The sequence below is a fragment of the Dinoponera quadriceps genome, unplaced genomic scaffold (assembly GCF_001313825.1).
Source record: "Dinoponera quadriceps isolate SergipeBrazil2010 unplaced genomic scaffold, ASM131382v1 scaffold321, whole genome shotgun sequence".
NCBI lineage: Eukaryota > Metazoa > Arthropoda > Insecta > Hymenoptera > Formicidae > Dinoponera > Dinoponera quadriceps.
Window position 1 is genome coordinate 298,509 of NW_014554418.1, and position 12,320 is coordinate 310,828.

The 12,320-nt window shown below is 40.9% G+C and overlaps 1 protein-coding gene across 1 annotated transcript in view; it reads left to right on the top strand.

The window, feature by feature from the left end:
- LOC106748426 (transmembrane and TPR repeat-containing protein 1-like) overlaps nucleotides 1–12,320 on the top strand; it is a 180,215-nt gene that overhangs the window by 95,358 nt on the left and 72,537 nt on the right. Inside the window, exons 3-5 of the mRNA XM_014626927.1 lie at nucleotides 5,230–5,303; nucleotides 7,570–7,701; nucleotides 8,246–8,318. Of these exons, the coding sequence (XP_014482413.1) occupies nucleotides 5,230–5,303; nucleotides 7,570–7,701; nucleotides 8,246–8,318 (279 nt within the window). The remainder of the gene's footprint in view (nucleotides 1–5,229; nucleotides 5,304–7,569; nucleotides 7,702–8,245; nucleotides 8,319–12,320) is intronic.

Below are 12,320 nucleotides of genomic sequence, written 5' to 3' on the forward strand. Positions count from 1 at the left end.
CATTATTTGTTTGAGTAAAAATTTTATTGTCTCATTCAAGACAATTATTATTTAACGGAAAAAACGCTATTATTTAAAGTAATACCTTTTAACCAAATAAAATATTATTTGGTTACCATAAATATTATATGTAAAATGAAATAAATAATTTCATTATAAGAAAATTATTTAGTTTAGTTTTAAACAAATTTTTTATTTAAGATAAAGATACACATTCGTTGAAAAGTCTAACAACCATATTTATTAATCGAAACATTAGTTTCTTTAGAGCATGCCAATGATGAAATTTGTTTGGATGCGATAAAATTGATGAAATTTAAAGAAATCTATTTCTCGATGTACTACTAAATCAGTTTTTTTTTTTTATCGTAATATCATCCCGAGTTTAATGACACTCAGAGAAAAGTATCTATGTTCCAAAAGGATCATTCCATGATTTTATATTCACTGTTCCTCTCAAGATACGCAACATACCCCTGAGACCATTCAGCCCCGGCCTCCCCTACGTGCCAAAGTACGTAACGCACAGGTATATTATATTTTAGCGATAATTCCTTTTCAGGGGAGAATAACAATACAGTATAATATACAGCTTAATCTCGTCGAGTTGCTTTCCAAATATAATACCTTTCGGTTTCCCGTATCGCAATCCCAAGCTTATCAAGTCCGGTCTACGTACGGTTAACTGTAAATGGAAAGCACTCCCCCGGTTTCCCAGTCAACCCCGTTGTTACTCGCGTCTCGCCACGTTTCGCCTCACCGCGCCTTGCGCGTTTATTGTAGTTGACTCGTTGTTACCACGTAAGGTAATCACGCTGCCGTGTACGTTTTAAACGAGACGCCTCTTTCTCGGACGTTGTACTTCACGGGAGGGTGTTTTCACGCGCGCGGGGCGCCTCGATTCGTCCACGCGACTTAATCCGCGCAGGAGCGAAAAGCCCGGTGACCGAGCTGTCGTTTCGCGGTTACGACGTCGTTGCCACGATCGGCGTATTTCGCCGGCGAAAGAGGGCCGAATCAGCCTCGCCTCGTGTCGGTTTTCCGCGCAAGGGATGAATTTCGCGAGGAGCGCGCGCCCTGAAAGGGACGCGGTGTACGTACGTTCGAGGCGAAGTGAGTTTACCCGCAGAGCTCGGTTTCAGGCCAAATTAAACATGAAGCTGCCGCGATCGTTCCGGCTGCTGCGGAGTGTTTCCTACCTCTATCTCCGCGGAGGATTCCGCATGCCGCGAATTGAGACGAGCATGCGTCTTGCCTCGTAGTGGTATGCCGTGTACGCTGTGCACGAGCGTTTAATTTTATATCACACGGCCAGAACGAATTCACGCCACGAGCTCGGGAATATTAACGTCGCCCGAAGGACAGAGCCGCGCCCGTCTTCGCGCTTTGCCCGCTTGCCCGGCAATTTCGCGCGATGTAACCGTAACGAGTGTCACGCGACACGTATGAGCAGTGTATGATTAACCGAGTCGTGCGGTGCAGCGGGATGTGATATTAAAATAACGAATTTGATTCACTTACTTGCTTCATCCGACCGCGAAATATTCGAATAAGTTAATTAGAGCAGTTAGACTCGCGGCGCTCCTATCGTAGAAAATTATCCTCCGTCAATGGACCAACGATTGTGATGTGAACCAACGCACACACACACACACGCGCGCGCGCACACAGAGAGAGGGAGAGAGAGAGAGAGAGACCGTATTGCTCTCGCTCGGAAATTTAACGTGCATTAATACACCGATGTTGCACGGTGTCATCGCTGATATGTGTCAGTACTTTTCTCCTCTATTGTGTTGCCTGCGGTCTACCGCGCTGAATGATGATATTAATTAATTTGAGGGAATATTGATATTACGGGCATAAACGTGTTTAATTCGTCTCCGCATACAAGAATGAAATTAATTGCAACGCGACAATAACGAATACTCGTATCTTAGGTCGCTGTTTATGTGTGTGTGTGCACGCGTGCGCAACGAGGATTGTCAATGACTCTTAACCCTTTGATGACCAGTGACACACGTGTACTAACATTTTGAAAAATTTGTAAACTTCTACAAAATGAACACATCACCTTCATTAAGGTTTAAAGAAGAAGGATAAAACTAATCGCGAGAAAATTGGCGCGCCTGAGGGTTACATCCCTTCGGCTGTACAAAAAGTGCCAAAATTAAAAAAAGAGAAAATTAGTACAACTTTGAGGTAGAATGTTTTTGTTTAACTTCGGTTCATGTAATTGTTTTAAAATCAAGATTACATACGAAAAAGGTCTGTAAAAAACTACTTTTAGTGGTGATAATAAACTGAAAATCATTCTTGGAAATTAAAACAAAATATCAAATAAATTTGAATTAATGTTTGAATACATTATTTTTTGCAGAACAATATTAAATAATCAATAATCTATATATAAAGAAACGATTAAATCATAATACAAGCTGTTCTAACAACCATAAGGGTGGAAATTAATTCTGAAAAGCAGCTTTTGCATATAAGAATAGTTTATGAGGTACGAAAATTATGACAAAATTATTTTTCACATATTGAGATCTGCTAAGTTCGATCTACCATTAATTTAATTAGTGAAACTATTACAAATAACTCAGCCGTTAAAGAGTTAAGATAATTAATCGATAAATTTATTTTTGAGAAATACGAGAATATGTAATTTGTAAATTAAATTAAATTTTAAATTAAACTTATGTTAATGAATAAATGAGGATTTGGAAACGATAATATTTTATTAACATTGTAAAATTTCATTCCACGTAAAATTCGCGTGGTTCTTTCGATTCTGGTCTCTCGGAGGATGGCTAATATCTATTAATAAAAGTCCATGACTTCGGAAGCGAGATGAAAAAGGAGCGCGTCGATACAAGGAGAAGGAACAATTAAGGAGGAACTTAAAGAATACTAGGACTTCGAGCTATCTTGAAATAACGAGCGAACTCGCAAGGAAGCAACGCTTCATATAATCAATTAGAACTTCGGAACGAGTGAGATGGTAATGGAGTTCGGCTAAGTACAAACTGGAGCAAACTAGCGTCGAGCCGAACGGAACGTATCAACCTCCGCCGACATCTCCGCCGTGTTATAAATCCGTGGAGTCGTGACTGCGTGTGTGCGATACCTCACTTAGCTCGCTATATTTCCTATTTTCAAGAGACAAATGCTTACGTCGGCAACAACGGGAATAAAAAATAGTACACGTCCGATGACCGAGGTATAAGCGTAGCTGCGAAGAGAAATCAATGGGCGAAGAATCGAATCGGGCTCCACGCGACTATCAATACCTGATACACTGGTTTCATCGTCCGTTTACTCCTCGTGTCACTTTGCGGCGGTTTCCCCATCGTGCGACGGCATTCCATCATTCGCATTTAGGATAATCGTTCTCTGCCGCCTCCCCTCTCTCCTTACCCTTTTCGGGATTGGCCATTATCCCACTTGCCATAAATCCGGAAGGTGCCGTAGAGGCGCGCGCGAAGGAATCTATCGCAAAGTGGTCAGCGTAATCTCTGTTATCTTAAACAGACCCTTCGGTTATAGCCCCTTGCTGCTTGCAGAGTCCGCTTCTCGGACTCGGCTCTCATTCCCCCTGACGTTGACGGAGTATTGTTTCCACGAGCAAGATTTCCTTCGGGTCCACTTCCTGCGAGAGCGCGAGGAGAGGGAGATACGGCGAAAAAGGACGGGATTGTAATGAAACGTCAACTCAGTGTTTATCTTCCGCGGGACATTGTTTGAATGCTCGCGTATTCGATCAACCGTGCGATACAAGAGCGACGTGATGTACGGCTCAAAGTACGGCTTCCGGCCTTCCTTGCCTCCGCGTTCCTGTCAAAAGTGCATTCCACGTGTCTCTCGCGGGTATTTCGTAAGCGCGTTCTGTACGACTCGCGCCAAATTTGGAAGATAAATGCTAACCGTGACACCTCCCTCGCGCTGTTTTGCTGTAATTGAATGATTAATTGCAGCCCCCTCCCGCGCCGCCGAAAGAGAGAATATTCATCAATGTCTCGCGTATCTATAATTACAGTTTCCCGGTTCAATGATAATGTTAGTGTCGCTAATGGGCTTCGTTTCAATGCATCTTTGAACTATCTGTCAAACGCATCGTAGGACAATGTATCGCTAAATGCGATATTAACAACCCGCTCGATGATGATCCGTTTAACGGTTTACGCGCCACGTTATCGTGGATTATCTTAAACGCTTATGTATCGAGCTGTTAAAACACGCGAGTTCATTCAATTTATCGCATCTAACGGATGGTTAATTCGAGAGAAAAAGAGAGAGAGAGAGAGAGATCATTGTTTCGCGTCAGATACATTCGGCGCGCCTCGGATGAATTTCGCTTAATAAGACGCTGAGAAAATTATTCGTCGGCTTACGGAAACGGAATCCAAACGTGTTCCCTCGGAAAGAACCTTATACCGGGAATCCGTTGATTTCTCACCGTCGTGCGAGCTTCCGCGTCTCTCGCAAATCGTATTCCCGCGATTTCGCGGGAATTAATTCGTTAAGAGACGGGAGATTCGCCGCTTCGCTTCGTGATAGACGGGGTTCGTAAATTTTCGAGGTACACCTGGTACACTCCGGCCCAGTAGGCGGAAAGGAAGGATGTAGCGGGGGAAACCTAGGGAAGGAGGGGAGATGAGTAAACCCAGTTTCCGCTAGCAGCTCGGCTTTCCTAGCTTGAGTTGATCCTTGAGAACCTCGGTTATTCACTCGCGCCGGTCTGTCGATAACTTGGACAATCTTAACCCCCCGCCCGCTCCGCGTCGCTTTCTCTTTCGCACTTTTATGTACTCGCTCGTCTCGCCCGTCATCGCGTTTACCATGAAGGAGATCTTTGGGTTGGCTTCTTCACACATCTTCCAGATCAGCTTTCTCGTTTTACACCGCTAAATCCAATATCAGGCTGTCGCTTCGTATTTTCCGGAAAGATCTGGGCCGTAGTGTCTCCCCCCTCCCCCTCCTCCCCTATCGCTGCTCTTTTACTTCAAACCTTCTCGCGTCTTAAGATAAAAACGATTCCGGCGAAGAATATTCTCATATCAACCGCAACTTGTTGAGTGAATAAGATTTCCGAGGCCGAGCTGAAACGCGCGCGCGCTCGAGTTATCTGATAGTACCGGCATGCAGGTATTAGAACGCGCGCATAGGTGTGCATAGCTGTGACCGACGCGATATCGTTATTACTATATTTTGCATCGTTTCATGTTGCAGGTGACTGGCATCGTCGGCAGAGCGGACGTTCTAGCGTGCATCTTCTTTTTGTTGTCCTTCCTCGCCTATCACGGGTGAGTACAGTTTAATCGCTCAAACCCCTCAGACACGGAGTCGGAACCGGATTCTCTTTAGATATAATTCGCGCTCTAATACTTGCCGATGAATTTCTATCTGCGAATCTTTCCATCCCCGCGATACACAAGAACTGTAAATTTTCCAAGTTGCACGGAAGAGAGTTTGGGGGGCCGGGGAAGGGGGGAGGGAGCTAACTTTGCCGGAAAAGAGAAAAAACTCAGCGCTCTCGCGCTGCTTCGCGTATTATGTATTATCTAATGAGTTAGGAACTACACACATATATGTGCCCACGCGACACACACACACAAACATACATACACACAAGCACCGTGTACAACGTAAATGTGGGACACCCTCCTGTAAACTGGGAAAACTTACTGGCTGCGCATACGTCAAGAGTGTCAAGCGGCGCTTAAGGTCGCGACGACCCGACAGGCTGACGCCGAAATAGCGAGTCATTCGTTCTCATGAACATAGAGCCCGAAAATTATAAACTAAACTAATTTACCCGGCAAACTGCCGGCGCTATAGTTACCACGCGGGGAGCGTTTCCCAGGTTCGTGAACGTGCCTCGTGTCGCTCGCATCAATCTTCACTGTTAGAGCTAAGAAGAAACGCTCTCTTTATATGTACGTGTGGGACGCAATTCCACAGCTGTGTGTCTTTCTTCGCCGAAGACAGACGTTGCTTCCTACCCCCCCCGTAATGTTCACTTTACATTTGCGCGCGATGTTATACCAGCCGGCCGTTATTTCTAGAATAAATTTAATTAACCGTGGGAACTCCCGGCGGTGCGAACGAACGGTGAAACAGATTCCGTATATGTACTGTTCTGCGCGACGCCGGAGCCTGACGCGACGAAAAATCTAGAGACGAACTTTCCGTTCGACCACCGACGTAAAAAGCTTTCGCGGAGGTCGTGCTCCGACATAAAAGGACGGTTGCGGAAGACAAGAAGGTAAAATCCGTCTGTAGGACTAGCGTCGGACGGTCAATGGTTGGAAGGGTGAGGTGGAAGGGTAAGGTGCTTGTCTTCGAACCTGGGAAATTGATTACTCTTGGCTGCCTTTGAGTACTCCTTCGTTTTCCTCCACCTTTGCTTCGTCGCCTATGCTCTATGCTTTTCTTCCTCCGTCTCTTCTCCCTCTTGTTTTTCTCTCTTTTTATTTCATCTAACCGGTGTCCTTTCAACTTTCCTCTCTCTCTCTCTCTCTCTTTCTTTCCGACAGTTGGCTCCGTTCGTTCCTCGGCCGTTTACGCTTCGCGTTTAAATCCCTCGGCGATTAAGCGGCCGATGATTAATTCCAATTATACATTTGGCTTACCGTCAAGACTCTCGTCGTTCTCTCGACTCTCGACCGCTTTACGTCCCTCTACGGTGGGTTGGGTGTATCCTCGTTCACTCTCCGCCGTTGCTGCGGCGAGTTACTATTAATCTTACTTAGGAAGCTTTGATGTAAATTGCACGAAACACACTTCCATTTTGCCGCGGCTCCTCTACCCCTCCCACGTTTTTTACGTATAAGTCACGGAGAAGCTACGGTCTCGTCTCGGCGGACCGGTTTCGCATCGGTCCCCATTGTATCTAAAATCCCGAACGACGTCTTGTAACGGATCTGTCACTCGACGTAGATTGATGTATACGCGGAACGACGTAAACGAGTAAATCCTGCGTGTCTTTGGATCGATGTTTCTGCCGAGGATTGTTTCTCGATACTAATACTGTCGTTCGATCAGCAAGGAGAACAATAGAATTTCTCGAAATATGTCTGTGTGTGAATAAGTACAGTTTAATGGTCGTACAAAAAGTCCCACCCTTAGGATCTTAAAGGTTATTCTTATTTATAATAATTATTTCCTTCTGTTCGCTTTTGTAGCGAAGTTCCACACGGAAAGTTCGAGATCGCAAACGACCGCGTATCACTTTTGTGTCGTATAAGCCGTGCTATATATTATGTGCCTTTTTTCCGACGACTTTTTTCTAACGATAAAAAGAAATTACGAGGCATCGTAATCGATACGATCGTTATGTAGACGTTCGCATGTCCGAGTCGCGTCAATCTCGCGTCTGGCTATAATCATTGACTACCTCAGGACTGTAATTGCTATATTTGCGGAGAAATCTGAAGAGATCAAAGTAATGTTGTTAATCGGCGGCGTCTTTCGAAAAATCAAGCACGTGGAATTTACTTGATTGTTGCTTCTACGACAATTAATTGCACGAGATACTGACTAAATTTCGAATTTGTTTCTCTCTCGCAGACAGCAGACGGCTTACGTATGGTCCAGCGTTTGCCTGGGCGCGCTGTCGATGTTGGCAAAGGAGACCGGCGTTACTGTTCTGGCACTAAACCTTCTTTACGATCTCTGTCGTTCCTGGCATTCAATCAAGAGGTAAGTGTTTAAGCGCCCGGCGTCGAAGCGCGGTGTTCCTTACCGCGCGGAAATATATACTGCTTGATGTCGTAAAGTAAACTCCTAAATCGAAATGGCTGTCTCGATTTAAGTTACTTGCACGCGTTAAAATCAGCGAAAGTGCCTCGCGATATCGCGTGTGATGTAACGTAACGCGTGGAATTTTTGCGAAGCGCGAGAAAGATCTATCTGCTCGCGCCCGGTTTACTCCTTGCCCCGAAATAACGCGACTGTGCACGTACGTTGGCATTGAAATTACCATAAATTCTATGTCGCATGTCCCAAAGCGGTAGACGTGACGATGGGAAACGCGGTCGAAATAGGACGCGGCAAATTTGAAAATTCCACCATGGAAAAACACGTAGACTCCGTTCAGACATGAATTCTTGTTTCCATTATTCATTTTGCAACAGCAACACGAGACAGTCTTAATCCGTTCATTTTAGCACGTCGACAGACGTATAATACTATGGTGACGATGAAAAAACCCATCTACCGTACGCGTACACTGTTTATTTTGCAGGTCTATTTTTGAAGCCAAGTGGAACGACGATTCTAGATACTTTTCAAGACGCGCCGCAGCACTGCTTGTTTCGGTAAGTTTTAAAATGACAGATGTGAGCTCGTTTGCACACACAAATTGGCATGATAGCCTTAAAATAGTTGACCCGTGCCAATATTATTAGAAAGGTAATGGTCAATGGTCGGTCAATACAACAACAAGAAGCATGAAAAATCTATGCCGAATGTTTATAAAATTAATAATATGATATTATAGTTTTGACATATTATAACACAAAAATGTCAATCAAATTTACGTAATGTTGAAATTCTTAGAAATCTTCTAAAGAAATAATCATTTCTCATGTTTCGACGTATAATATTTTTGATCGAGACTGCCCACTGTTAAGCATACATTTGTGAATATATCATAGGTATCTCCTCTCCGACTAATACACATGAATGCATGCTACTAGAGAAATAATTGTGACATCGAGGCTTTCCGTATCTTTTCATATTTTTTACATTTTTACTGACTGATTATAGATCTTAAGATTATATTTTATCTTTAAAAATATGTCTAACCACGATGTACAAAGCGAAATGTGGCATGAATAATATTTGCCAAATCTTGACATAGCTGTCATATATTTCAACCGTTATCAAAAACGGTGTATTTTATATATCAATTTCTGGAAAAGTAGAATAATCTTATAAATTTTATAACATTTCTCAAAGTCTCTTTAATTAATACAAGTCTTATTATATATATGATGATAACATATGTGATGTATAACATATCATACATCATATGTCATAAAATATTTTAATCATACAAGTCTCTTTAATTATCTTCTCATTTTTCATTAAACCATAAAAGTATTGCTAAATTTGGTTGCTAGATTTACAAACGTAATATCAAAAACCGTTCTTGTATCTGTGCACGCATAAATAGCGCTAACATTGATTTCAATTATCTCAGCTTTGATATGGTTAATTTTTTCTAATTATGCGTATATGTAGATTATTCATATTCCGATTAATATGCCGTTCAGATTTGAAAAGATTCCTGTGAAAATCAATTTACGGGCCAATTATTTTAACGCATGAAATTATGCCTTTCTAGAACGTAGTACAGATTTCTTCTGGAAATGATTACTTTAAGTGTTAAGGCTATTATGCCAATTTATATCTCCGTATTCAGAGCAGCGGCAACGCGACAATTGCTCCACTTTGATTACACTAATTTCGATACGCGGTCTATGTTAGAATTATAACACATGATAACACGGTGAGAATAAATCATAGAAAATTTCGTGTCCGGAAATAAGCTCGCCGGTAAACCCCGTGTGGACGGATCGACGTTACTTCCATATCAATTGTTGAAGGCAATCAATGGTATTCCCAGCGGGAGGTGGACGCAGGGAAAAAGTGACTCTATAACGATCTGACGAATAGGTAGTGGTCAAAGAGGGTCGGAATCCTCTTAACGCACCATGTACATTCGGTCGTGCGTGGAAGCCCCGCAGGATTTTCAGACGAACAGCGTGGTAGCCCGGCCGGCTCTGTTATTATTGTATTAACGACAATGTCCGCACTTCTGGTGCCCAGGGAATACAGAATTGTTGCGGACGAGCGCCGCCTATATTTATCCATTTATAGACCTGCGCAACCCTCAACTTATCACGTAACTGGATCAATGGGAGAATAAGGCTTCGGCTGTGAGCCCGCGGAGGTAATTGAAGCGTATTGTATCGTATAATATTGACTTATCCTTGATTACTCTATTCGCGGGACTTAACAACGTGATGAACGTGTGCACGAGAAAAGGGAGAATCTTGACGAGGCGTGATCGCGGACTATCTGCGAGCACGTGCTCGTGTGCCATCTAGTATAGGCACTGGTGTTCGGTATTAGTCTAAAGAAAAAAGAAGAAGAGAAAAAAGGATTTTCCACGCGTTTAGAAGACACTATCGTCGCTCTTCTATAATCCGCCGGAATTAGCGAGGGATCTCCTGTTCCGTGTCCGCATCGTTAATTCTTAACGACCGATATCCTTCGTTTTTATCGCCCAGCTGTAGTCGGACACCGATGTTTACAGCAGACCGTGTCTTAAGCAAGTTTAACGATCGTTACCGTAGATATACTCGATGCGGAGAATTTCCCTTTATGTTCGCGGAAAATAAATATCCTCCCCCGAATTGCTGTGCAGTAAGACAAACTACGGCGGCGGCGAGGTGCGGAATGAAATAGCGGTAGTTTCAAAAGATCAACAGAACGATATACGATTCACGTGAATGGATATCGCGTAGATATCTCGATGTATTCGAAGATACAACACGGACCAGCCGACTCGCAATCTTGCCAGTAATCAGTTTGTTCGTCGTTGTTTTCATTAAATAATTGCGACGATCGTAGTTACATGATTGTGATTCATCTTTCCACGCGTCATTTAAGGAGGTTGTAAGGTTTAATGTCTTATTTTTAGACTCATGTAGTAATTTTAGTGATGCATTAAAGGGGACACTCATATATATAGTATTTACCATTAAGCAAAATTCTATTTATATACTAAAAAAAATTGTTATCTTCAAATAAATATGTGTTAAAGAATATTTGAGTAATTTAGTTTATTTGGATTAAGTAAATATCACTTGAATGTTGCACACTGAAAGAAAAAATTTTTTATTCTTTTCGTATTTGTATAATATTGTATATATCTACATATATATTTATATATTTTAATTTGGTTTCAAATTAACATTTAATATTTAAATAGTAAAATAAATATTTAGAAAGTAAAATAAATAAATGTATACACTGAAAAAATGGCTACGTTCAAGTAAATATATGCTAAGGACTACTATTGGAGTAGTTTATTTTAGTTAAATTAAGTAAATATTATTTGAACGTAGCACATTGAAAGAAAAAAAGTGCAACATTCAAATAATATATACATTAAATAATTAAACATAAATTAATTAANCACTCCTTTAGAAAAATGGCTTTTTTAATGTTTTACGACGAGAAACAGACCGTTTGTTCCCTCTATTTCCCTCCTCCTCTCTTCCCCCTCCCCCCTCCCCAACTCTTCCTCTCTATTTTTCTCGAAGAGAATTTTAAATTAAATTAACTTAAATCTCGAATGAAATCAAATAAAAAGGTAATTTCAATATTTTGGAGCGCCCACATTGGACAAAATTTAAAAGAACGTCTAACGAGTGGCGAAACATTTAGAAAATTAAGGATGCATTGTCCATTAGTGTCATATTTTTTAGTGGTGAATCAAGGAGACCACTCAAAATTTTAGTATTTATCAAGCAAAATTACATTCCTGTATATTTATTTCACTATCTAAATAATAAACGTTAATTTGAAACTAAATTAAAGTATAAAACTAAATTAACGCATGAAACTATATTAAAGTATAAAGTATAAACATATATGTAGATATATACAATATTATACAAATACAAAAATAATATTATTTTTTATTTTTCTAATTAATATTATATTTATGCGTCAGTTAATTTAATAGAAATGCAGTTAATTTAATAGAAAGAGGTATTTAAGTGTTTAAATATGTGCATATGTATTTCAAGTATTAATATAAACTCATATTCAACTCAAGTTCGCTGTATTTTTAAAACAAAATAGTGAATAATTCTAAAATTTGCGCATAATATCTGCATATTAATCTTTAATATCATAGTTTCTTATCAAATTCTTAATTTTAGTTTAGAAGTTTAAAATGGTCAAAAAAACTATTTTTCTAGTAAGTGTTATTAATCAGTGATAATAACCTTAAATGCATGTTGCTATATTATTCTTGTGATTAAAACAGAAAAAGATATTGTTGCCCATGAAAATAACTATATTTTTCTCTCAGTGTAACTTCCTTACAATTTTTTGCAGCCGAAGAGAATTTTTCAATTCAAACGCCAAAAAGTAATAAATTGGACAGGACGACAATGTTAGACGCTTAAAAATGCACCGTTTTCATTAAATTTTGGTTTTCGAATGGGGTTCCAAATCTTTACGGATGGTGCAAAGCTTTTAGGGAAACTGCCTCGTGATAGAATGAGCGCGCGAGAAAG